General features: G+C 56.5%; 8 protein-coding genes across 8 annotated transcripts; 1 reads left to right on the forward strand and 7 right to left on the reverse strand.

Annotated features, from left to right (window-relative positions):
• Positions 1-2829: 2829 nt before the first annotated feature.
• On the reverse strand, positions 2830-3534 carry GLRG_06604 (phosphotyrosine protein phosphatase; the record flags this gene model as incomplete). Its single annotated transcript, XM_008097289.1, has 3 exons — positions 2830-3102; positions 3218-3309; positions 3393-3534. 3 exons carry the CDS (start codon positions 3532-3534, stop codon positions 2830-2832), a joined length of 507 nt encoding a protein of 168 aa, XP_008095480.1.
• Positions 3535-6148: 2614 nt separating this feature from the next.
• On the forward strand, positions 6149-6630 carry GLRG_06605 (uncharacterized protein; the record flags this gene model as incomplete). The annotated part of the gene is made up of 2 exons (XM_008097290.1): positions 6149-6380; positions 6437-6630. 2 exons carry the CDS (start codon positions 6149-6151, stop codon positions 6628-6630), a joined length of 426 nt encoding a protein of 141 aa, XP_008095481.1.
• A 411-nt stretch (positions 6631-7041) lies between these two features.
• On the reverse strand, positions 7042-7596 carry GLRG_06606 (capsule polysaccharide biosynthesis protein; the record flags this gene model as incomplete). The annotated part of the gene is made up of 1 exon (XM_008097291.1): positions 7042-7596. One exon carries the CDS (start codon positions 7594-7596, stop codon positions 7042-7044), a length of 555 nt encoding a protein of 184 aa, XP_008095482.1.
• A 464-nt stretch (positions 7597-8060) lies between these two features.
• Positions 8061-8685, reverse strand: GLRG_06607 (capsule polysaccharide biosynthesis protein; the record flags this gene model as incomplete). The annotated part of the gene is made up of 2 exons (XM_008097292.1): positions 8061-8348; positions 8452-8685. 2 exons carry the CDS (start codon positions 8683-8685, stop codon positions 8061-8063), a joined length of 522 nt encoding a protein of 173 aa, XP_008095483.1.
• A 1453-nt stretch (positions 8686-10138) lies between these two features.
• On the reverse strand, positions 10139-11356 carry GLRG_06608 (uncharacterized protein; the record flags this gene model as incomplete). The annotated part of the gene is made up of 1 exon (XM_008097293.1): positions 10139-11356. The coding sequence occupies one exon, from the start codon at positions 11354-11356 to the stop codon at positions 10139-10141; it is 1218 nt and encodes a 405-aa protein (XP_008095484.1).
• Positions 11357-12454: 1098 nt separating this feature from the next.
• On the reverse strand, positions 12455-13450 carry GLRG_06609 (uncharacterized protein; the record flags this gene model as incomplete). The annotated part of the gene is made up of 1 exon (XM_008097294.1): positions 12455-13450. One exon carries the CDS (start codon positions 13448-13450, stop codon positions 12455-12457), a length of 996 nt encoding a protein of 331 aa, XP_008095485.1.
• A 3936-nt stretch (positions 13451-17386) lies between these two features.
• On the reverse strand, positions 17387-18201 carry GLRG_06610 (ADP-ribosylation factor family protein; the record flags this gene model as incomplete). The annotated part of the gene is made up of 3 exons (XM_008097295.1): positions 17387-17550; positions 17673-17819; positions 17952-18201. 3 exons carry the CDS (start codon positions 18199-18201, stop codon positions 17387-17389), a joined length of 561 nt encoding a protein of 186 aa, XP_008095486.1.
• Positions 18202-21124: 2923 nt separating this feature from the next.
• On the reverse strand, positions 21125-22165 carry GLRG_06611 (SAGA-associated factor 29; the record flags this gene model as incomplete). Its single annotated transcript, XM_008097296.1, has 1 exon — positions 21125-22165. The coding sequence occupies one exon, from the start codon at positions 22163-22165 to the stop codon at positions 21125-21127; it is 1041 nt and encodes a 346-aa protein (XP_008095487.1).
• Between the last annotated feature and the right edge of the window lie 510 nt (positions 22166-22675).

Raw genomic sequence — 22675 nt, forward strand, 5'->3', positions numbered from 1 at the left:
CTCTCTCTCTCTCTCTCTCTCTCTCTCTCTCTCTCTCTCTCAATCTCTCTCAATCTCTGTCTCTCTTTCTTCGGTCGGGTCGGGGTTCACTGCGGGAAAGCTGTTGTGGATTCGTTCCAGTGGTCGAGTTGTTGGCGTGTGTCCAAGGTCTTGAAAACGAGGAGGGGGTATCTTTTTGGCGAGTCAAATCGAGGCAAAGGTGGGGAAGCAAGCAAGGAATGCGATGCGATGCGACAGTTGCGGAACAGACCAGGGAGGGAAGCGAGGCTCAAGGCAAAGGTGAAGAAAGAAAGATGGATCGTTCAAGCAGGCGAGTCGACGAGGGGAGGCCGTAAGGTATTATATGGCCCCCTTTTTCACCCCTTCTCTTCCTTGTTGCTTCCGGTCTACTCGGTTCAGGATGAAGGGTGACAATGCAGTGTCGCCGAAACAATCTTCGTCCTTGTCCTGCAGGAAGTCTATTGCTTTGTGTGGGATCCTTGGCTGTTTAAAAGGATGCTGGGTTGTGAAAGAAGGGGAAAGCGCAAGAATGGCAGCAAGAGGGAGAGGCAGATATTGTGCAATTAGTAGTTTGGGGGGGGGTGCGAGGAGAAGATACCTTGGGATAGGTACTTGAGCAGGTAGGTAGTTTACCTACCTTTTGGTAGTGTACATGGTGTAGTAGGGGGATGGGCATGTTTGGTTCAGGCACCACTTCTGGGCTGCTGGCTTATGGGAGAAGTCGAGAAAAGGTCAAAAGCAAGGGAGTAGGTACGTACGGTACGTGTACATACCATACCGACTTTGGGCAGGACCAGATGCGAAAGCACAAGGCGAGGTGAGGGGGGAGGGAGGAGGGGCAGCACACACACACACACACACACACACCATGGGCGCACCAGGGACTGGACTGGACCTCGACGGGAATGGAGAAAGGAGGGGCAGCTGTCCTGTCATACTTTGACCAAAGTGGACTGTCGTCGTTTGGATTGGATGGGACCCGGGATTAGAACGGAGGATGCAATACAATGTTCCTGCGATTCCGCCACGTCTTGTTAATCGTACCGTGCGTGCCAATACTAGAGCTCTCTCTCTCTCTCTATCTTGGTACTGGCAAAGGCCCCTCCCTATTCATGCCACAGCAGCATTGGAGATAGCTACCGAGCAAGTAAGCAAGCAAGAAGCTCAGCTGTCTCCGAGTCGATGCTCCAGCTGCTAGGAGGAGATACCGTACTCCAAAAGTACAGGGTACAAGGTGCAGGTTTGCTGACGTTAAGCCGGAAGCGACTTGGCGGGAGCGACCCGCACATCACCCCCGGTACCACTCCTGATTTGCTGACATGGGCTCTCTGACGCTTGTCATTGGCCTGTTTCTGAACCATTTGCCTCGGGGCCGGTAACCGCTGAGCACCGTGATTGGGACTGCAGCTCTGCAACCGCGCGACAAAAAACAAAAATTCATCCTTGGTGTGTGTGAAAGAGGGAGAGAGGGAGAGAGAGAGAGAGAGAGAGAGAGAGAGAGAGAGAGAGAGAGAGAGAGAGAGAGAGAGAGAGAGAGAGAGAGAGAGAGAGAGAGAGAGAGATCGTGGGCAAATACCAAGACCAGACAAGTGTGTTAGTTACAAGTAAACTACCTATATGGCAATTCCAGTGAGAGTCAGTTAGTTGCCTATGGGTCGACCCTAGAGGATGCTGAGAAGAAACAGGACTCATTGCTGGGGCCGAGGGTTTGGGTTTCAATGTTTCCCCCCTTCCCCTCGGCGAGTGACCCCGGCCGGCTGGGATATGCGGTGAAAATCTCTCGAGACCAAACCCCGGACCTGAAGAAAGGTTTTGCATAGTGCAGTACGGATACCTACTCCGTAACGGTTGGTACCCGTACTGGTTTCATACTACTAGTGCGGGTAGATCGCTGTCAGCCATCTCAGCCGCACACTCTCGCCGAGGGATTCGCCTTGTCAGCGTGAGAAACACCGAGATTGCCTAGGTACCGTAGGTAGGTACCCTACTTACTACCTACCTACCTGCATACCTGCATGCTATGTATATTCGCAGTGAACATATCGCCTCAGCCAACGAGACATATCGGCTTCCGGTGTTTCCCAAGAGCAAGACCCCCTCGTTCGCGAAAAGCCGACACCATAACAGCCCTTAAAGATGACGCTGCCTGCCGTCAGCACGAAGCGTCGCTCCAAGTGTTGGACGCCTGACGTGATCCAGCTCGGCGTAAGCCGGCACAACCGTGACGGCACTACTGGTAGGCTGGGCCATCATGGTCACGACCTACCTACGTTATCCTTCCTCCCATGTGTCTGCAGCGTATAGGGCTGGAGACTGCCTCCTTTCCATTCGTCTTATCGTCGATTCCGACATACTGTGCCTCTGTGATGCCAAGAGTACCTCATTCATTGGCCGCGAACGGGGACGGTTTGAGAAATCAAACCCTTTATATGCAAATTGCATTTGTGGAATCAACAAGACACGCTAATATGCCTCTCCCAATGCCCGTCTGTCTGTCTGTCTGTCTGCCGGATAATCACTTCACCAATGCAGCTGGTTGTGTCGGGGTTCTCTTTTTTTTTTTTTCCTTCTTCTTCTTCTCTCTCTCTCTCTCTCTCCCCCTTTCTATAGTGGCCCTTTCCTTCCCCTGCCCTCGCTCTGCGCCGTACCGTAGACGTGGTTATCGTCGGCCTTTTCTTCTTCTGCAACGGCGGAATATGTCCATATTGCAATGCAATATCCATGCCGCCTTCCAACTGCCTTGCCTCTCCATGACTAATCACGTGCGAGCTGCTTACCTTTGCTCTCCGGCGCTTGTCGGTGCCCCTTGAGAGTGAATCGCCGTGCGCCTTATACCTTGGGGTCGATGTGGGGGAAGATGTGTTTCAGGAAGTTGCCGGAAAACCGCGTGCACTGCTCGTAGGCCTTGGAGAAGCCCTCGTCGCCGCCATAGTACGGATCTTCTACTACTTCCGGCCTCCGGCCCCCCGAGAATTCGCCAAACAGCATCACCTTGGCCTTTGAGTCCGGGTTGCCGCGCTGCTGGAGGTTCTGGAGGTCTCGCAGGTTTGATCGGTCCATGGCGAAAATGTAGTCGAACTTGTTGAAATCGGATGGCGACACCTGCCCGTCACAGAGACTCGCGTCAGCTTACTGTTCGTTACGTGGCTCCTCGGCCGACGCGCTCGGGGCGGGAGGGGTAGCGCGCCCAAGGTTCGAGGAGAAACAGCCGTCGTACCTTGCGACCGGCATGGCGGTAATCCGTGATACCGTGGTCTTCAAGCGTCGCCATCGTCCGGGAGTCTGGGGGGTCGCCGACGTGATAGGCGGCTGTTTGTCCCGTCGTTCTCGTGTCAGCCGGCTGCGCAACAAGAGATACCGAGACTTGATTCCATGACGTATTTCGCCCGTACCTGTACCGCAAGAATCCACCTTGGCGATGAGGCCCTTGTACGGCGGCTTCTGCGCAATGTTGCGGAACACGCCCTCGGCCATGGTCGAGCGGCAGATGTTGCCGAGGCAAACGAAGAGAACTGATACCGGCTGTTCCGTCATGTTTGGCAGCGCTGGGGTTTGGTTGAGTGAGCGGGAGGGTTCTTTATCGCGTTGGGGGAAGCTGACTTTGTCCAAGCAAGGAACCAATGCCCCGCGGTGTAGCGTAGGCAGGTACTTGCCTACACCTACCTAGGTACACATGGAGGGGCAGCGATGCACCGTAGCATCTGTCTATCTTTGCACAGTATGCACTGTGGGTGGGTCTTTCTATTTTCATCCCGTTACCAAGCAGCAATTCTGACCGTCATGGGTCCTCACCCGATTTCCATTTTCCCTACCTAGTTTCCACTTCCTTCTCAAGCATCTTCATCATGATGTCGACCTTCAACTCGCTCACAGCTGTTCTATAATTCCGAATCTGCGCCCGTCCTGCACTCAATGGCAAAAACGCGTCGTCTACGATTGGTTCAGGGCTCCGAGAAACCTAGACAACTGCGCCTCCCGTCTCTCGACTCCCGTCCATCATCACATTGACTTTTCAGCCCTTTTAGACAGCAGACGAAAGCAGCGGCGGCGCCGTCAGTGATATCAACCAATTGAATACGCCGGAATGTCTGTCAAGAATAAATGCCATCTGCGCCGCCAACGTTGGACCCTATCGTCAATGTGCAGCCTCTACTCCGACTTGCACTAGAGCACCGGCTGAACAAACATTCATGGCAACATGCCATCTCAACTGGTTCTTCCGATCCGTTTCTTGGTCTTGGTAGAGACTGATATATTCGCCAAAGCAGCAGAGCTATAATCCACCTCCGGCGTCGGCCACTCATTCGAGCTCCAACACCAGCGGAACATGCAGTTATCTGAGAGATCCGAGAATCCTGCTAGAACAACTGATCCGGGAAGACGCGCCTTGGCAATGTGACCACCATGCCAGAGCCAATCACACCACGTGATGTCGAATCACTGCCTCGTGTTTGATGAATTGCTCTCGGTTGTCTCCGACTTCCCGTTTGCATTCCTTTCCGCTCATAGGTACAATATGACAACCGACCATTCCGTATCTATGCCAAGTCCGCCATTGCTTTCACCTGCCGCTGAAGCCCTGGACATTTAGCTCCGGCTCCCTCGGCGAGGGCACAATGAAGCCTGGATACTGCTTGGAATTGACAAAGCCACGCTTGCAGATCACGTCGGGAACGCTCAAGGGCCGTCTTCGTTTCGGCGAGGTGCTTTCTGAGACTGTTGTTTCCCACACAGGTAGACCATATCACGTTTTCCAATGCGATTCGCATGGATGGATCCCGCGTTTTACTTAGCGAGCGACAGTGGCGTGCCAACATTCACGCTCAGAGAGAAAACACCGAAGAAAGCGGTGATGCCACTCTTGATGGTTACAGTCTGCCCTCACACTTGAAATCCCAAGCGAGCGGATCGGGGAAGGCAGCCAAAACCTATGAGTTAACGACAAAAATGTGAGGTGGCAATCTCCTACGGGCAACATATTCGACAGCATAGGTCTAGAATAAGTTCGCGGTAGGCCTGTCTGCATTACATCTATCCTCGACCCAGTGGCAACTAGACAGCAGTTCGATAAAGCAAGTCCCACAGGAGCCCCTATCATCGCACCATCAAGTTAAGGGTATATGTGAGATGGTGAATGACGGCTAATGCAGGTGTATGTTGCCACTGTGACCCGTCCGCCGGGGAAAGGGTGAATATGATTGGCCAGGTATCTCGACCATCCTTCTGATCTGCATTGTTGACAGGGGCCTGCAGGCAGCTTACATGATGCCGGATGAGCTTAATCGACCTTCCCTACGCCAAATTTTCTCAAACCACAGGCTGAGATGGCAGATGGTTAACGACATGTCTGCCAAATCCAAGGCACAACGGTTGTCGGGAGACGCGTTCTTCTCTATAGTCTAGACTTCCTCGGAGAAACAAAAAAAAATCACCCTCGCACAGCCATTCAGCCATTCCGCTTTGCAAAGGCTGTTCGTTGTTCTTCGACATGCGCCAAGCGGACGTTTGCGGAGGGTCGGGTTTGACCCAAGGGTGGGAAATGGATGCTAGGTACTAACTGACCTAGGACCAGGCCGAGCCGTCTTTGTGCTATCGAGCCTCGGCTAGCTGGAACTTTGCGCCTCGGACTGCTACATAATATTAGAGAAGCAACGGAGGAAAACTACCGAGCCAGTCTAAGCAGCCCATCCTACTAGATGGCAGGTGCCTCATGCTCAGGACGCCGTGGCAGCATTAAGCCAATAGTCGACAAGCCGCCAGAGACGAGTTGAAATGGATTGCACGGGCGTCGACCCGAGAAACCGTCTTAACCTAATCCGGGATGCAAGATATCTACGGAAGGCTGGCGTTGACCGCATCTTGACTGTGTTGGGAAGCTTTGAGTAGGTAGACGACTTGGCTGGACGCGTCCATTCCGGCGTTCATTTGCTGCTTAGACTGCGGCTTAACGGACTCGAAGATGGTCTTGTCTATAAGATCACCATGACCCCTCCTCGGCTGACTGGCTTGTAGATGATAAAGACGTGCTCTGCTACAACATCTACACCTCACGCTCCACTCAAAGTCTCATCGCAGCATCTATCAAACCATTCCCGACCACTATTTCCCAGATTCCGAGGCCCAAACTGACTCGTCAATACTTGCCAAGATGAAGTACACCGCCATCATTTCCCTGCTCGCCGCCATCGTCGCTGCCGACACGGTTAACCAGCTTGTCGACCAGATCCCTACCTGCGCCGTCACTTGTATCAGCGACCAATCAACTGCGGTCGGATGCGACATTACAAACTTTGCCTGTTCGTGCGGGAAGATTTCGGAGCTGACCCCCAAAGTCGTCTCCTGCCTCGCCACATCCGGTTGCAGCACTGCAGACCAAGCCAGTACGTTTGCCACCTCGGGGAGGCCCGATCATCCAACTAACGTGTGTAACCAACAGCGGTCTTCCGGATCACACCTCAGATTTGCGCTCAAATCGGCCAGACCACCGTCGCCGCCGCCGCTGACGCCAGTAGCCCGACGGCAGCCGGGGCCACGTCGGCCACGCCGCCCGCCGCCGCTGACAAGGTGCAGGCTGCTGGCTGGGTCGGTGCCATGGCCGCCGCCGCCGCCGCTATCGTTGCCGCCCTTTGAAGCCCTATTTGTAATGCGTCATTCGAGATTTTGTACAGCCTGTTTCCTTCATTCAACCATATTCGTCGAGGTCGTCACGGTAAGGGGTGTTGCGGAGTTCATCAGGCAAAGGGGAACAAATAAAAGAAATAACCAAGTGTGTATTTGATAATGCAATTCATGTATAATCGATGCGCGCGCACGTCTAGCTCTATCGGCAGGTGTAGCGAACAGCCCGTTAAGAAAACAAAATAACCATGGCCCTCCCACATGCAATGTGTGCCTTGCCCTCGCCTGGCCTTGGCCAGGTCCTTGTACGGCCCAAACCTAGTCTATCTAATATTCCAGGGACAAAAATTTCTATCGGGTATCAATCGTCCCTCGCCCTGCCCCCTCCCCCCCTTCGCCTTCACCACACGACACGGCGATGGATCAGCCGCCAAACTTGGCCAGCGCGCTCCCGTCGCCGCCGTCGGCGCCGTCGAGCCAGCCGTGCAGGTCGTCCATGCTGGCGAAGCGGGCGGCGTACTTCATGCCCTCGCGGCGCCTCTTCTCGACCATCCTCCAGTCCCAGGCGCCGTCGTCGGCGACGTCGCTCAGGTCGAGGTCCTCGTCGCCGACGCCGTTGGGGCCGCCCTGCCAGCCGCCGTCGGGGCGGTGGGGCAGCAGCTCGCTCTCCTCGAGGGCGACGGCCGGGTGGACGGTGAGGCGGCCGATCTTGAAGACGTACTTGCTCACGCCGGTGGCGTAGATCTTCTTCTCCCACTCCTTGCTGTCGGTGGTGCCGGGGGCGCCGGGGCCGCGGCGCACGCGGGCGGTGCCGAACTTGGGGTCGAGCCACTCGGTCGGGCGGGCTGTGCCCTTGGGGACGAAGTGGGTGACGATGTAGAGCCACTTGCGGTCCCAGGAGAGGACGCGGGACCACATCTCGTAGGGGGCGTAGGCGGTGATCTCGCGGCGGAAGGAGCAGTGGACGGCGCCGAGCATGATGCCGAGGGGCCCGCGGGCGGGCCTGCCCGAGGCCCGTTAACAACGACTTCACGAATTGTAGGAGAGAACCAGCAAAACTATTCCTGAGATGGCGAGAAGGCGATGATGGGGCCAGAGTGGGAAAGAGTAACGGCCAGAGAGCCTCTTTGCCCCCCTCTGCTTTCCACTATTGAACCTAAGCCTGGAGTTACGAATCCAACTTAATCCGGGATTTGGTACGAGAATTCATCCTACTTTAGCGGAGGGACGCATAATTACTTGAGTGCGCGAGATGGCCGGTAGGATGTTTGGCGCAAGTCATTCGGTTTGGGGACGTTCGGTCTCGAGATTCGTGCCCAATGGCTTTGGACATGACAATATGCCCTGGCTGACCGAACTTGATCGTGGTCGGAAACTGAACGCTTTTAAGTGGGAAGGGCACAACACAGCCAAGTTCGTCCGATCAATGGAGTAGAAACTCGTCAGCCAAGCTGCAGCTCTTTTAGTAGATTGGCGAGTCGGGCATCTAGGCCGGTGGTGGCGTTGTGGGCGAGGCGGCGGAAGCCGGGGCGGAGGAGGTAGGTGCACAGGTGGGTGCGGGAGACGTCGAGGTCGGCGAAGTAGGTCGAGTTGGACTTGTGGATGTTGTAGTCGATCTCGGTGATGGGCGCGTGCGACTGGCTGATCATGGGGCGGAAGAGGGAGCGCGGGCCGAGGCGGGGGGACTTGCGGATGAAGAGGTGGTAGATGATGGCGGACCACACGCGGTACTGTGGATATGGACGTTTCGTCAGTTCGGGGATGCCCTTTCTCTCTCTCTCTCTCTCTCTTCTTTTCTCATCCAAGCTTCTCGGGGGGTGGGGAAGAACGTACGGTCCAGACAAAGGGCATGTTCTTGAGGTTCAGCAGGGCGAAGAAGAGCATGAGGATGCGGCTGATGCGGCCGGGGCCGGTGAAGAAGTTGGCGAGGAGGACGCGCCAGTGGATGCGGTAGGCGGCGTAGGCCAGACCGCCGGCGGTGGCGAGGCGGACGAAGCGCACGACGCGGACGGGGACGCGGTCCAAGTCGGCCTCGGTGCGGGTCGCCTTTGCGATTGCGGACGCCATTGCGAGGGTTGTCGAGGTCAGGCCCGGGTTGCGATGGATTCTTATGTCTGTCTGCCTTTTAATTCAGGACGACGTGAGGGAAGGCGGGCTGGGGGATCTCCTCGTCTTGTCGGCGACGGCGGCGGTGGCGGGCCGTCGGGGAGGAGGAGGTGGAGGAGGACGACGAGAAGGGAGCACGCGCTGGCGGACGGCGCCGAGGAGCAGGACGACGAGGACGAAGGCCCAGAGTGGTAGGGAGCGGAGGTGACACCAGAGCGTGCTGGAGCATTGAGCAAGGAGGGAGGGAGAGGGTGACATTGGGGGGGGGGGGGGGGGGGGGTTCTGGATTTATTTAAAATCCGGCGAGAACGCGGACCGACGGTTCGCAATGCGCGGCGGCGCGAGTGTCCTTATCCACCCACCCACCCGGTCGGTCGTTCGGTCCGTTCTGGGTAAGGGGGTAATTGGCGCATTCGCAGCCTTATCACAGCAAGATATGGCACCCCCACTCCCTGGACTGGGTTCAATATTGAGGCTTTGGGTGCAAGTGACGGTGTGTGGGATGGTGCCGTGGTCTTGGTGTCGTGGTACCTGGACGGGCCTGTCTTGGTGTGTATGTGAGTGTGTGAGTGTGTGCTGGGCCTCGGCTCACCCCTTGAACATTCGCTCATTTGGAATTTTCTCTCGGGGAATGAATGGATGGACAATGCATCTCACGTCACTCTGGGCCTCGGCTGCACTGTCTTTTTTTTTTCTTTTTTTTTTTTCTTTTGGTGCTGATGGAGGGTCGGACTGATTAGCAGAGTTTCGCTGGACTCGGATCCCTCGGAGACCCGAGCCTTTCGCTTGGTTGAAAACATGATGGACACACCCACGTCAGGCTTATTTATGGTGAGTTGATTGCGTCGTGGGATTTACCTGGGTGTGTGCAGTGGGTGTATCACTTGGATCTGGCAGGTAATCTAACCCAACGCCGTCGCTGCATGAAGACACATGCGCTAGCCAGCATCTAGCCCATCATGCCCTCCGGCTTTCGGGCGACGGCTCATTATTAAATCACCCACCCGACTTTGCAATGCGGGCGGACGCCGCTCTCCGTATGTAGTCCCGGCCGCGGGGGGGGGGGGGGGGGGCCTTCAGCTCCGGTTCGCGCACGGCCGCTCCGGGATCCCGGAAGTGCAATCTCGGCAGAAATTCCCAATGTCTCCAGACAAACAGTTCGACGCGCGAATGCAAACAAGTTACACCAAGCACCTGCCTTGGTTGAACGGGCGATGCAGGTATACAAGCGTAGGCACCTGATGATTGAGCTGGCTTGCAAGTCTAGATGGTTAACTGTATTGTCTATGACAACCTTATGTCGGCATCATGATCTGAAATCTGGCCAATTGCCTGATATATTGCAGCGGTGGAGTCTGTTGAGACACATTTGACAGGTTGCTTGCTATGCATACTGACAAGAAGAGAATACTAGCTACTCCTCGTCTCTAGAGTCCTGCCAATCTTCCTCCAACCTTTGTTCAAGACGGACCAGGTAGTCGTTCGGAAGAAGACTTCGCCAAGTGAACTCTACGTCTTCCCGGCTCCCCAACGGCCCTTTGCTCCCAGCCACTCCGGCCGGGTTCGTCAGCTCCAGCTTCGCCAGCTTTTCCCGCCCCCATATCGCGAGGCCCAATTTCCGAAACGGCCAGAATTCGACACCGCGTATAGGAGAGCGCGGGTTGGTGCGGAGATGGACGAAAAACGCCCATGCCGTCGGCGGCGCGTTCAACCGCCTGGTCCAGCCCGGCCAGGCGTCCATCGGGGGCGCCTGGCATAATACTGGCCACGAAGGGGCCGAACCGTTGTCTGTTTGCGGGTCCGGAAGCCTCACGTCGCAGCCTTGAACGGCAAGGCGTTCTTCTGGTTTGATTGTGTATTCGCGCACGAAATCCACCACGGTGAGGACCTCCTCTAGCTGTGGACCCCAGCCATTGAAGAGGTCTTCAAGTGTCATGTCAGCGGCCTCCCGCTTGTCTCGTTCGGACCACCCAGTGCCATCTTCGGATAACGCTGTTTTCAACTCGTGAAACACCTGAAGCCTCCAGAGCCCGCGCACCACACGTTGCTCTTCGATCCATGCTGGCGGGCCCACGTCTCGGGGCCGGTAAGGCGTGCCGTCGGAACGTTCCTCCCAGGGCTTCGATGCAATCCCGTAGGACGAGCCTTCCCGCTCGGTTTTGTGAGATGGCGTTATCGAGAGGCATCTTTCGCGGTAGCTGGCAATGCAAAGCGAGGTCAGGCAAGCTATGCGCCGGACGATCAAGAGCAATTTCCTGACGGCCCCAAGCTCCTTCTCACCGCTGCATATCTGGCTGAGAGGCGGAGACAACGGGAAATACTCCTTGTCATCCGCTGCAGGACGGATGTACTGGCCCAGGAAAGCTTGGAAGGAAGGCGCTATTGGACTGCTCAGTGTTGACGTGCGTATGACCCCCACGAGCCGGATGAGTTGATGGATCTGCGCAGGCACAGACCGGGCAAGGACTCTCTCCAGTACCTCGGCGCCGACTGCTGTGTAGAGGCGGCAAGCGGCAGGCGAAGCCCGAATGAGTTGATACAGAGCCCTGACGTCGGGTAGTTCGGCAAGTATCAAGATGAGTATTTCTTTTGGAAGGACATCCAAAGAAACAGTGGGAGGGCATGTGGCCATTGGACGAGATCATCGACAGGGGCCGATCATGGTGGTCAAATGATGATCAGGTTGACGTTGCTTGGCCAAGCTGGAAAACCTGACAGCATGTGTCGAGAAGTTGACTTGGATGCCATCCCCTCCCCCTTGCAGCTCGGGCCATGCCGTATATGTGCATCTTGGCGGTGCTCATGTGAGACACATGAGATGACGTTTAAGGAGGCGGGGGAAAACTGCCCATGACGGACTGTAAGCAACATACATGTAACTGCATGCTCTGTGATCAGTAATTGGTTCGCTCGAGTGCCGTTGTCTGCAGTACGATTATGACCATGATGTAATAATAATTGGGAGAGTGTTGCCTAAACAAACAACTAGTCTAAGCTACCAAGGCGGCTTTTTATACATGATTAAGCTATTAGCTGCTTATAACTCAGTGTCAGTCAGGAACGTGCCTGGTCAGTGGTCCCTTCACCGTACCATCGCGGAAAACGATCATGATCCGAATCTCGTGGGTGTGCATTGCCACACGCGGGTTTCCCGCGCACTGACAAGCTGCTTCTCCAATTTCTCGGACGAACAAGCCGGGGAAGAAAGCTTAGCCCTTGTATCTCTCGGTGAGTCCTAGCCCTTACGAGGCCTGCGAGAGAGAGACATATTCATAACAACCAGTTTCTACTTCCGCGGTGATCCGGGCGGCAAAATGACTGGAGGGAATGCGCCGTGAAAGAAGCACTACCACGGCCGACGGGACTTTGGAAAGGTTGCTGAGATTTCCATGTGGACGGCTATATCACTTGTTCGGGATCAGCTTCTACAACTCTGCGGTGAGTTGTGAATACGTGCCTTCCTACACAATTATAGCCTGTAGCAGAATTGACTGATTCTCAAGCATCGAGTGCAGATTGTGTCAGAGACAAGACATACCATAATAACAAGCAGAAAAAGAAACTCTGGATATCGAGCCTCAATTCTGTCCTTGTATGTTATGGGCCGTTGCCATTTTGAATCACCCGCGGGTAGGTGTTAGAGGTACGTCTAATTATCGCCGACGAGCTCTGCGAACTAGTGTGTCTTCTCACCTTTTCCCTTTCCGGTGGACATGATGACCAACTGCGATTATACGTGACCGGCCGAGGATGCTCCCATTCGCCCCGGCTGACCTACATCCGATCCCATTCCCTTATCAGTCCGCCTCTTCTCCGCGAGTTTCGCCCTCTCGCTGCCCGTCTCCTCCGCCCACGTGCCGCCCAGCGCATCCAGATCGTCCACCCCCTCCTCCGCCGCGAGTTCCTCTGCGAACCTGACTTGTGCTTCGTTCAGCGAGTCTTGGTGCGGCTGCCTGTCGCCCTGGAGCGGCCCGAGCGCGAGCCGGATCTTCATCCACAGGGGCGGCAAGGCCCTCATCTTGCCGGTCGAGAACCTCACCCACTCCATCCAGATCCGTACCTTCTCTTCCTCGGTCTTGCCGTCCAACACCATCCCCTCCTGCTCTTCGAAGTACCTCGGGCGCACGTTCAGGATGGCCGTGAAACGTCGCAGCTTGGGGAAGCGGGACTTGAACAGGTACGCGTCACGGATGACCATGTGCCACAGCTCGCCGGCGTGGTGCTTCAAGGGGCCGTGTCTGACGTACAGCGCGCCGTATTCGCCGTACTGCCTGCAGCACATCTGCAACGCCTGCGCGTGCGCGGCCGGGAACCTGTCAAGCACCTTTACGGGACCCGCCTCGAGCCGCGGCTCGGAGCCGATTTCGACCTGGTTGTAGCGGTGGAAGACTTCCACGGCCTCTCGGTAGACTTTTTGGCACGTCTGGAACAGCGACACGACGTCTTCGCTGGCGAGGAAGGGCCATCGCGCCGACGCGCCGCGGCTGTAGTAGGCTTGGTTTTCGCGATAGAGGTAATAATAGTAGATCCTGTCACGGACCTCGCGGGGACAGGCGAAGATGGCGGGAACGGTTCCTTTGCCATCGGGGAACGGAACACATGCGGGTGACGAGGTCCAGGGCTTGGTGGACCTGTCTTCTTCGGCGATGAGAATCGAGCCTAGGGCCGATTGCAGCTCGTCGATTGCAGACGGCTCGGCTTCAGAAGATAATCCTGAAGGGTCCATCGTATCCACGGAAATCGAGGGTATAGCCGAGGGCCTCCATGAGTGAATGTGATTCATCATGGGGCCGTCGTATGAATTGGGTTCTTCCATAGTCTTGCACATCGCGCTACATACATACACAGCAAACCTCGGCCCCACAGTGTGAGCACAGCCATGATGGAACTTTCGTATTAGTCACGGGGGTGAAACCGACGTTACAGCTCCTCACCAGCGTTATGGGTAAGAGGCAAGTGACCGCGGACATGGGGGCTCGGGTTCCGGGTTACGTCGGATAGACAAGAACCACCTCGCACTGCAACCTGGTGACACGCGACATGCGGCGGCGCGCAAAGCGGGTGTCGGCCATCTTCCCAAAGATGAACGGGGCGTTGAAGCACTGACGAGTCGGTCAGAGCAATGCGCTTCCGACATTTAAGAGGGTAATGGGGTTTTGTGTTTCAAGAGTTCCTTGGTTTTGATCTTAACCCGTACTCCCGTGTTTCTTGGGTAAGAGCAACAAGGAACAAATTGAGTCACCCCGCCGGTTCGCGGAGGCCACCGGGCGAATGACGAATTTACCGATGGACAACAAGATCCACCCACCCGAGCGAGTTTATTCCAGCGACTGATGTCCGGGGCCCCGGATGACCCAGGGGGGCCTGCACTTCGAGCAGCGCGTCGCGGCCAAGATCCTCGTTCAAACGGCCGCCCGACCGCTCGGAGGCGGAAGCTTTCCTACCACCGAGGCAGCTGGCCGGGGGTTCGCCGCCGATGACATGCGTCGTCGCGGACCGCGTGCGCGGCGCTACAGCGTCCCGTCTGTCCGGAGCCGGTGGGGCCGGATTGGTCGGAGAGGCGGAGGGCTCGTGCGGCACACGGTCAGCGGACCCGTGGTCCTCCGGGCACCGGCGCGAGACATGACATGCAGGTTATCGATGTGAGGTAGGCTGATTAGCTTGGATGAATAACCGGTTCGTCCTCGACTGTCGATAAAGAAATACGGTGCATCCCAGTTTGCATTAAAGCGTCTCCAATTCCCGCCTTTGACCCCCAATGAAGAGCCCCCCCTTGAACAGTTACAGCGCCAGCGAACACCTAAACACGCGACTCTTCTGACCCAATCGTCTCCAAGCACCTGCACCATCACCAAACACCCCCCAAAAAAACCCACAGCTCTCCCCAGCTGCGTGACTCTTCCCAAAGCCATTCCTCCCCCTTCCACCCCCCTTGCAACGACCAAACAAAACGAAACCTGACTTCTTCCCTGCGGCTTGGGCTGCTGGGCTTCGAACTTGTGGAAACGCGATTTCTCCCCCCCCCCCTCTCCCGCGTTGTGATGCGCTGGGAAACAAACACACGTCCTAGTCATCCACCGTGACTCCTCCTCCTGCATGGCATGCCACGCCGGTGGGGGGAGCTGAATAGCCATCCACCATACACCACCAAGTCAACCCTTTTTCGCGTCAGTACCGAGTAGCATTCCGAGGTGGTTCTAGATGGCTGGGGCTGCCGGGATGACGAGAGAAAAGAAAAAAGAAGATAAAAAAACAGACATATGCCCGGCCGGTCCTGCCACGCACTTGACTCTCTCTCCCTCCTTGTTTCCTCGCTCTCCTTTTTCTTCGTCGACGTCGATGACGCTGGCCGTGTCATAGTCTCCCCTCCTTTGCCCGGTCTCTTGCACTATTCGATTCCATTCAGTTACTCCCCGCCTCTCTTCCATTCGCACAAGGTCTCTGTGACAAATTTGACACACTGAGAAACACCTCTCGAGAGCCGGTCTCACTACTCAGCTACCAGTTCATAAACATCGTCTTACCGAACCCGGCTTCCTCCCATCCATCAACGCCCGTCGCCAAAAACAAACCGCGAGCCAACATGCGCCACCCCTTCTCCTTCCTCCTCATCCTCTTCGCCTCCTCGGCCGCCGCCCTCCCGGCGACGCCAGCCACACCGACATCTCCGCCGCCCGCCCCCACGAGTCCGCCAGACTCGCCCGCCTCGCCGTTCCTGCGGCCGCCAGCCGAGCCCTTCCTCCCGACCGAGGCCGCCTCCACGGGCCCCGCCCCGGCCCCGTCCCCGATCTACTCGACCCTGCCCCGCCAAGGCCGCCCCTCGACCAACTCCTCGTCCCCCGCCGCGAACTCCACCGTGCCCTGCGCCGACGCCGCCTCCCGCAGACCCCTGCGTCTAGGTCCGGCCCGGTTCCACCGCAGGCCCCCGCAAGACCCCGCCGTCACGCCGACCCCCGCCTCCGCCTCCGCCTCCGCCTCCCTCGCCGTTTCCGCCGTCGCCATCGCCGCCGCAGCGGCCGCCGTCGAGACGCCCGCGGACTCCGGCCCCCGCGACTACGCCTCCCTCCTCCCGGCCGCCCCCGGCGTCACCCCGCGCCCGGAGCCGAACCTCGCCGAGATGGGGTACTACCAGACGACCTACTACTCCTGCGTGACGCAGGAGGCCTCGGTCCACTGCGGCTGGCACAGGCCCATCATGGTCGCGCCCGCCAACAACGCCGCCGCCGACGCCGGCGGGTCCTCCTCCCCGGGTCGGCGGACGGGGACATGGGCGCTCGTCGCCGGCCTGGCCGCCGTTCTTCTGGCGGGCTGAGAGGACCGAGGAACGCTCTCCCCTGCTGGGTTTTGATAATGATAATGATGATGACAATGACCATGATGAAGGATACACACATTAGTGGAAGGCATCTCCGGCAAGGGACAGGGGAGGACCGGCGAACGCCTCGCCTCACGAGCAACAACCGGCGCGCCTGTGCGGCCCTGCCCGAGACATTTTACTAGCGCGGCTCCCGACGCAGGCCCCCCTCGCCCTCCCTCGGCGTCGCCGAAAGAACCCGGCGCGGCGCACACTCGCATCAGCAGTCGTTGGACATCATCCCCCCCCCCTCGCTTGCGTGGCTTGACGCCCAAGAGGGCCCAAGCGGCGAGGGTGACCCCCCCCCTTGCGAGAAAAAACAAATGTGATCAACAACGGATGACGGATGACTGATGACGGATTGCCCAGCTGGCTGGGCAGGGAACGAACACGACGATATGACTAGGTACAGAATATGCCCCCCATGTGTTCTCACGGCGACGTTGTAATTAAATAAGTAAATACAAAAAAAAAAGGAAGAAAAAAAGGCCTGCACTCTTTCTTTCTTTCTTTCCACGAGAACGGCGAGGGAGGTGGGATTTCATCCAATTCCTTGTACATCGTTCCAATACAAACTTATAGAGAAAAGATGGAAAAAAAAGGAAGGGGGGGACGGGGCCAAGGAGAGAGAAAAAAAAACATAACAAAACAAAAAACACCACCAGCCTATTTTTGGCCCCGTCCCAAACCACGTTCTTTTCTTTTCGCCTTCTAAGAGCTTTGGGTATTTTTCAGAACGACAACATGGAATGACACCAGAGAAAACGAAAAAAAAAACATGTAGGAAGAGACACAAGCATGAAAAGACACAGCCAGCAGCCCAATAAAGAAAACCTATGATGGATGTATGTGGGAAAGGCCGTTCCTCCCCTAGCCTTTCCTTCGGCCCTCCTTCTGCCCCTCCCGTTCCATTTTCTCTCCGTGTCGGCGTAGTTAATAACGTTACATCGAGAGCTTAGGTGGCGAAGAAGAGAAGAGACCGTCGGCGAGTTGGAGGACCCGGTGCTGCCGATTATTAGTACGAGGAACCAATAGTCCTTCAGGGTGGTCATCGGCAGCGCGCTCTTGCGGAGGCATCTTTTCCTGAGCCCATTGACCGGGCCGCGACGGGTTATCAGATGGGTGATGGATAGTCTAATATCCGGGCGGATTCGGTTCGGGGGACGGTCGATGCCTCACTGCGTAATCTGGAGTGACGCACAGATTGGGGAGGGTGAGATGGGGCTGAGCGGACGGGTGGGTAGTTTCGGTCGGCGAGTCGTAGAGGATGGGAATTGTGATGATGAGGCATGTATGTCGTCTGGTCGTTTACTTCTTGGCCGGAGCGGGGGGTGCCTTGACGTTGTTGGACAGCCAGGCCAGGCCCTCGAGCAGGCCCTCACCCGTGGTCGCGCAACTGGGCACGACGTACCAGACCTTGTCTTTCAGCTTGGAGAGCGAGAGGGCCTCGGTGACTTCCTGCGGCTTCATGGCTGTGGTAAGAATGTGCATTAGCGATTTGTGTGCCGTCGAGGAAAGCAGCGGTCAGTTTCGACGGCGGCGGCGGTCCGAGTCCGCATGAGGGAGAGGAAAGGGGCGCTGGTGTCAAACTTACCGCCGTTGATATCCTGCTTGTTCGCAAACACCAGCAGCAAGCTGTCCTTCATCTCGCGGTCGTTGATGATCCTGTGCAGTTCCGACTTGGCCTCCTCGATTCTTGCGCGATCAGACGAGTCAATGACGAAGATCAGACCCTGGGTTCCTGAGCAAAGGGGGGGCGTCTCGTCAGCGCAATTGTTAAAACGGCAAAAAGGAGGGGGGGGCATTCGCTCGGGCGAGGCAAAGGGAGAAGGGGAGAGGAGCAAAGCGGAGGCGGCGGCGGCGGCAGACTCACCGCTAAAGTAATGTCTCCAGAGGGGACGGATCTTGTCTTGGCCACCGACGTCCCAGACGTTAAACTTGACGTTCTTGTAGGTGACGGTCTCGACGTTGAAGCCGACGGTGGGGATAGTGGTGACGTCTTGGCCGAGCTTGAGTTTGTACAGGATGGTGGTCTTGCCGGCGGCGTCGAGACCCAACATCAGCAGGCGCATCTCCTTTGATCCGAAGATCTTGCCCATCATCTTGGAGAGTTGACCACCCATTGCGACGGTCGAGGGTGGGTAATGGGTATGGCGTGTGTTGCGTACAAAAGTCAGAATGTGGATGTATGTCGAAAGGTGTCGGTCGTGGACGGGCGTGGTGACGCGGTGGTCGGGCTTAAAGGGGATGTGATATCGCAACGTGGTATGGTGGGTCGCTCCCTCTGATGACTTATGCTCAAGTGCGGTGACGGCAGGCCTATCAAGGATTCGGGCGGATGTTGCGCGTGTGATTGAACCGCAAAGGCGCTGCACGGTTGTCGGGGTGAGAGGATTGGAATTGGGCGGTAGACAAGAGAGAGGGGGAGAGAGAGAGAGAGAGAGAGAGAGAGAGAGAGAGAGAGAGAGAGAGAGAGAGAGAGAGAGAGAGAGAGAGAGAGAGAGAGAGAGAGAGAGAGAGAGAGAGAGAGAGAGAGAGAGAGAGAGAGAGAGAGAGAGAGAGAGAGTGTGTGTGTGTGTGTGTGTGTGCGTGTGTGTGGTTGAAGAAGCTGTCGCAGAGGAGAGAGAAGAGAGAGGAAAAGAAAAAAAAAAAAAAAAGAGAAAAAAAAAAAAAAAAGGAAGCAGCCTTGCGATTTGACACTGGCGCGCCCCGTGTGGCTGTCGAGGATCAGAGGTCAAATGCAGTCGGGCTCTATTCTTTGTCGCTCAGGCATGGGACGTGGTGGTGGGAGGGAGCTGGAACGGGGAATTGGTGGTGGTACTAGGACTGGGGACGTGGGCCGAGACGTGTTGGACATGGGGGATAGGAACAGGTCAGTACACTACAAGTGTCATAACAGGCCGATTGTCAACTATATTTGGGGCGAGATTAATGCTAACCGTCGTCCGAAACAAAAGCTCAGTACGAGAGTGTACCGAATGTGTACCGAATGTGTACATGTATTCGTGACCATCCATGCCTTATCCCAAGGTACCTCCTTTTTACCTTAGCCTACGGTACACTACCTGGCCTTACCTACTCGGTCCATTAGAAACGCTGTGCTCGTCTGGAGCTGCCGTTAGGAATGAAGACCTCCGTCTTGCCTCACTCATGCGTTTCAACGTTTGCTGGAAGAGGGGGGGGGGGGGAGGCTCCCTTCTACTTCCATTCACTCCTACCCAAGTTGCCGAGGTGGTAGGTAAGGTAGGGTCAGGCAAATAAGCGAGTGAGCGAGCGCTCGTACTTTGTAATCATCCATCATGGGCACGGTTACATCAATCATCAGATGCCTTGCCTCGGATGACAATTTGGATTTTTTCCTCTTCTTCTTCTTCTTCTCTTTTTTCCTTTCTTTTTTTCTTCTTTTTCTTCCTCTCCTGGGGCCCCGTGTCCAAACTGCGATGGCTAATCACGGAGAACGGAGAGGAGAGATTGGACCATCGGGTTATTGGACCATGCAGCAATGCAAGGCACGTATATGTGTGTGTGTGTGTGTACATGCACACAATGAGTGGCAGGAGACCATGCAATGCGTGCTTTGCGAAAGCATGCACGGAAGCTAAGTACGGATGGAGACTCTCTCTCTCTCTCTCTCTCTCTCTCTCTCTCTCTCTCTGCTGCGAAGAGGCAAGGAATTCGAAAGGTACACCGTACTTGTATCCGTACGGATACCTACTTCGTACAGAGTATCCGTAATTATGGGACCTTCCTTTCCTTCCATCCTTCTGTCCTCTCCCCCTCTGCTCTTTCCCCCCCTTCTCCCGATCCGTCCGTTTCTCTCTCTCTCTCTCTCTCTCTCTCGCTTCACAGTTGTTGCTCTCCCTTCATCCACGTTCCCCCCCCCCCCCCGCTTGGCTGCACCTGACCAACTAACTGGTCCATCTTGACTCTTGGCCCGGAGATTCGTTGCGGAAAGGAGGTACGTACTGGGAACCACTCACTCACTCACTCACACACAACACACACACACACACCGGCACCTTTCCATCCCGCACGGGGACGAGGAAACTGCACCGGACCAATGAGCTGTCCCGTGTACCTTTTTTCGAGGTGGATTCAGGAATCAAGGCTTCTCCAAAAAAACCAAAAAAATTGGATCCCTCCAAAGGGTCCTGCTTCTCTTTTGGGAGTAGCTTCATCCGCCGTGCTGCTTGCTGATGTCTCTCTCCCTTTCTCTGTCTTTCTCGCCAACGGTCTGCCCGTTTCTTGCCAAAAACTACTCTCCTCATCTCCTGCACGTCCCCTCTCCAATTTCTCCTTTTGGCTTCTCCGCGCTTACGACTCGCAACTCGTCGACCTTAATCCGAGGCCCCCCTCCCCTCCACCAGTTCCCCCCCTTCAGCCCTTGCTGCCATGGCATCTGCTTCTCCGGCCAATGGGCATATTTAGCGACCTGCAGGCAACTCAGCCGGCGCGGCATTCCACGAGTGCACGTGCCATGCCGGAGTCAGGGGAGGGGGGCGGAATCTGACATTTGACACTTGACACTTTCCAAGCCAACTGACCATAAAGTTTGATTGCACCGTCGCCTTGTCCGCGTACCAAGAACAAGAGAGAAAGAGATGTAGGTACAAAGGCAGTCAAGGGGTTGTGGTGGTGCAACGTCTCCATGAGGGTGTCGTGCAAGACAGGCAATACCAAGCTCTTCATATCCGTACCGCCGCGACCCTTCCTATTGTTGCCATGGTTGCCGCTATTCGCCGAGCCGACCCTTGCGTCATAATACTCGTGTTAAAAACTCCGTTTCGACCCGCCTCGTCCTTGTTCCCTTTTTGTTTTGTTTAATGAGCCTTAACGACATGAGACCCTCCCCCATGTCCGGCCCGGTGATCCCTCGGCCAATACGCCGCAACCAACTCAATACTTTAAGCGAACGCCCGCTGATGGCTGTCGCTAATACAGGTACAATCCAGAGGAGCCACCCCCCCCGCCTTTCGCTCGCTCTCCCTTCTTTGCGTCTCGTGAAAACCCCCCGGACGGAAAACGCCGCACGGGGCTGCTGGTCATCTAAGGCCGAAATTCCAGCACGTAGCGACGTTCCACCTGATGCGTGGTCGAGGAGTCGTTCTCGCCGTGGAACTTGAGATTGACCGTCTTGCCGTCCGCCTCCGTGCCGACAACGTCAGCCGCGTAAAACGCCGTCGTCTGTGGGTACAGACCGAGTACCATCTTGCCGGCCTCCAGCTTGGCGAGGTTGTGCGTCTGGTTCTCGGGGGGGATTGGTATCATGCCCGATGCGAACGTCTTGTACTCCTTCGGCTTGACGTTGTCTTCCGGCTCCACGTCCAGGCACTTGTACCGTCGGCTCTTGCCTTCGCCGATCACGCCGACGACTTCACCTAGTATCCAGTCGTAGGGCGCCTCGCCCTGCTGCGGCTCGTCCTTCTTCCGCTTGAATGCAACCTTGTCGCCCTTTGAGAACGACACCTTGCTGCGGGCTGCCGACGCAGCGCTCGACCCCAGAGCGCCCGAGGACGACCCCGCCGTGTTGGAGCCCGTCGACCCCTGCGGCTCGACGCTATCGGCCTTGGGCGGCATGCTGTCTCGGTTGCTGCCTCGATCACCAAACTTGCGCGAGTTGCCGCCGATTGGGCTGGGTACGGGAGAGTCGCCGGCCCCGTCAAAATCGTACAATGCCGCCGCCGCAGCATCTCGGTTGCGCGTCGAGCTGCCGGTCCGTGATGATGTGCTGGTCGTTGCGGGAGCCTCGGTGGCTTCCTTGGCTTGTTGTACGGCTTTGAGGATCTTGAGCTGCTCGATAAGGTTTTTAATGTTGTTCGAGTTGTTCTCGGACAGCTTGACTCCCGAGCGACAGTTCTGCTCCATCTTGTTAAGATCGGAGCCGGTGGGCTTGCCGCCGTCCATGCTCGCGATGGCGGCCTTTTTGTCTAGTTTCAACAGCTCCGTCAAGTTGTCGTTCTCCTGGTTAACGCCGCTGACTATCTCGTGAAACTTTTCCTTTGCCGACTCCCATAGTTGTACCTCCTCGCCGTGGCCGCTGCCGTTGTTGCGATTCGAGCCGCGACCGCTACGGTTGCGTTGAGACATCTTGGCCTGGAGTGAGCCCAGAGGGCTGGGCTGGTTGTTGGGCGAATCGCGTTTCTTCTAGACACGTGCGACGGGTGCACCCAAGCCAGTCGTCGTCGTCGTCGCAGGATGGAATTCGGTGGCGGCGAGCTTTCTCTTGCGACCAGCGGGAAGCGGCCTGTTTGCCTTGGGCGTCGGTTTCTCTGGCATGTTTATGTCAGCGCCTGGGTCGCGTCTGATGCTGGGTTGGAATAGAGCAGTGGTTGTTGAGGAGGAGCAATCCAAACAGGTGAAGCCTGGATCTGATCTGGGTCGGTAAGGTCTGTCTAATCCGCAGCTACTCACAGGATAGGGAAGGAGCGACGTTCACTTGGGCCCTGCTCTGCCAGCTGCCGCAGGTCCGAGGTCGTGTTAGACAGATAGATGGAGCCTGCCTTGCGCTCTATGGCTGTTGGGTATCTCAGGGCAAAAAGAAGCTATTAAAGAAAAATGCAGATTCGCGTAACGAGGGCCTAGGTCATGATGCGATTG

Source organism: Colletotrichum graminicola (assembly GCF_000149035.1).
Source record: "Colletotrichum graminicola M1.001 genomic scaffold supercont1.25, whole genome shotgun sequence".
Taxonomy (NCBI): domain Eukaryota; kingdom Fungi; phylum Ascomycota; class Sordariomycetes; order Glomerellales; family Glomerellaceae; genus Colletotrichum; species Colletotrichum graminicola.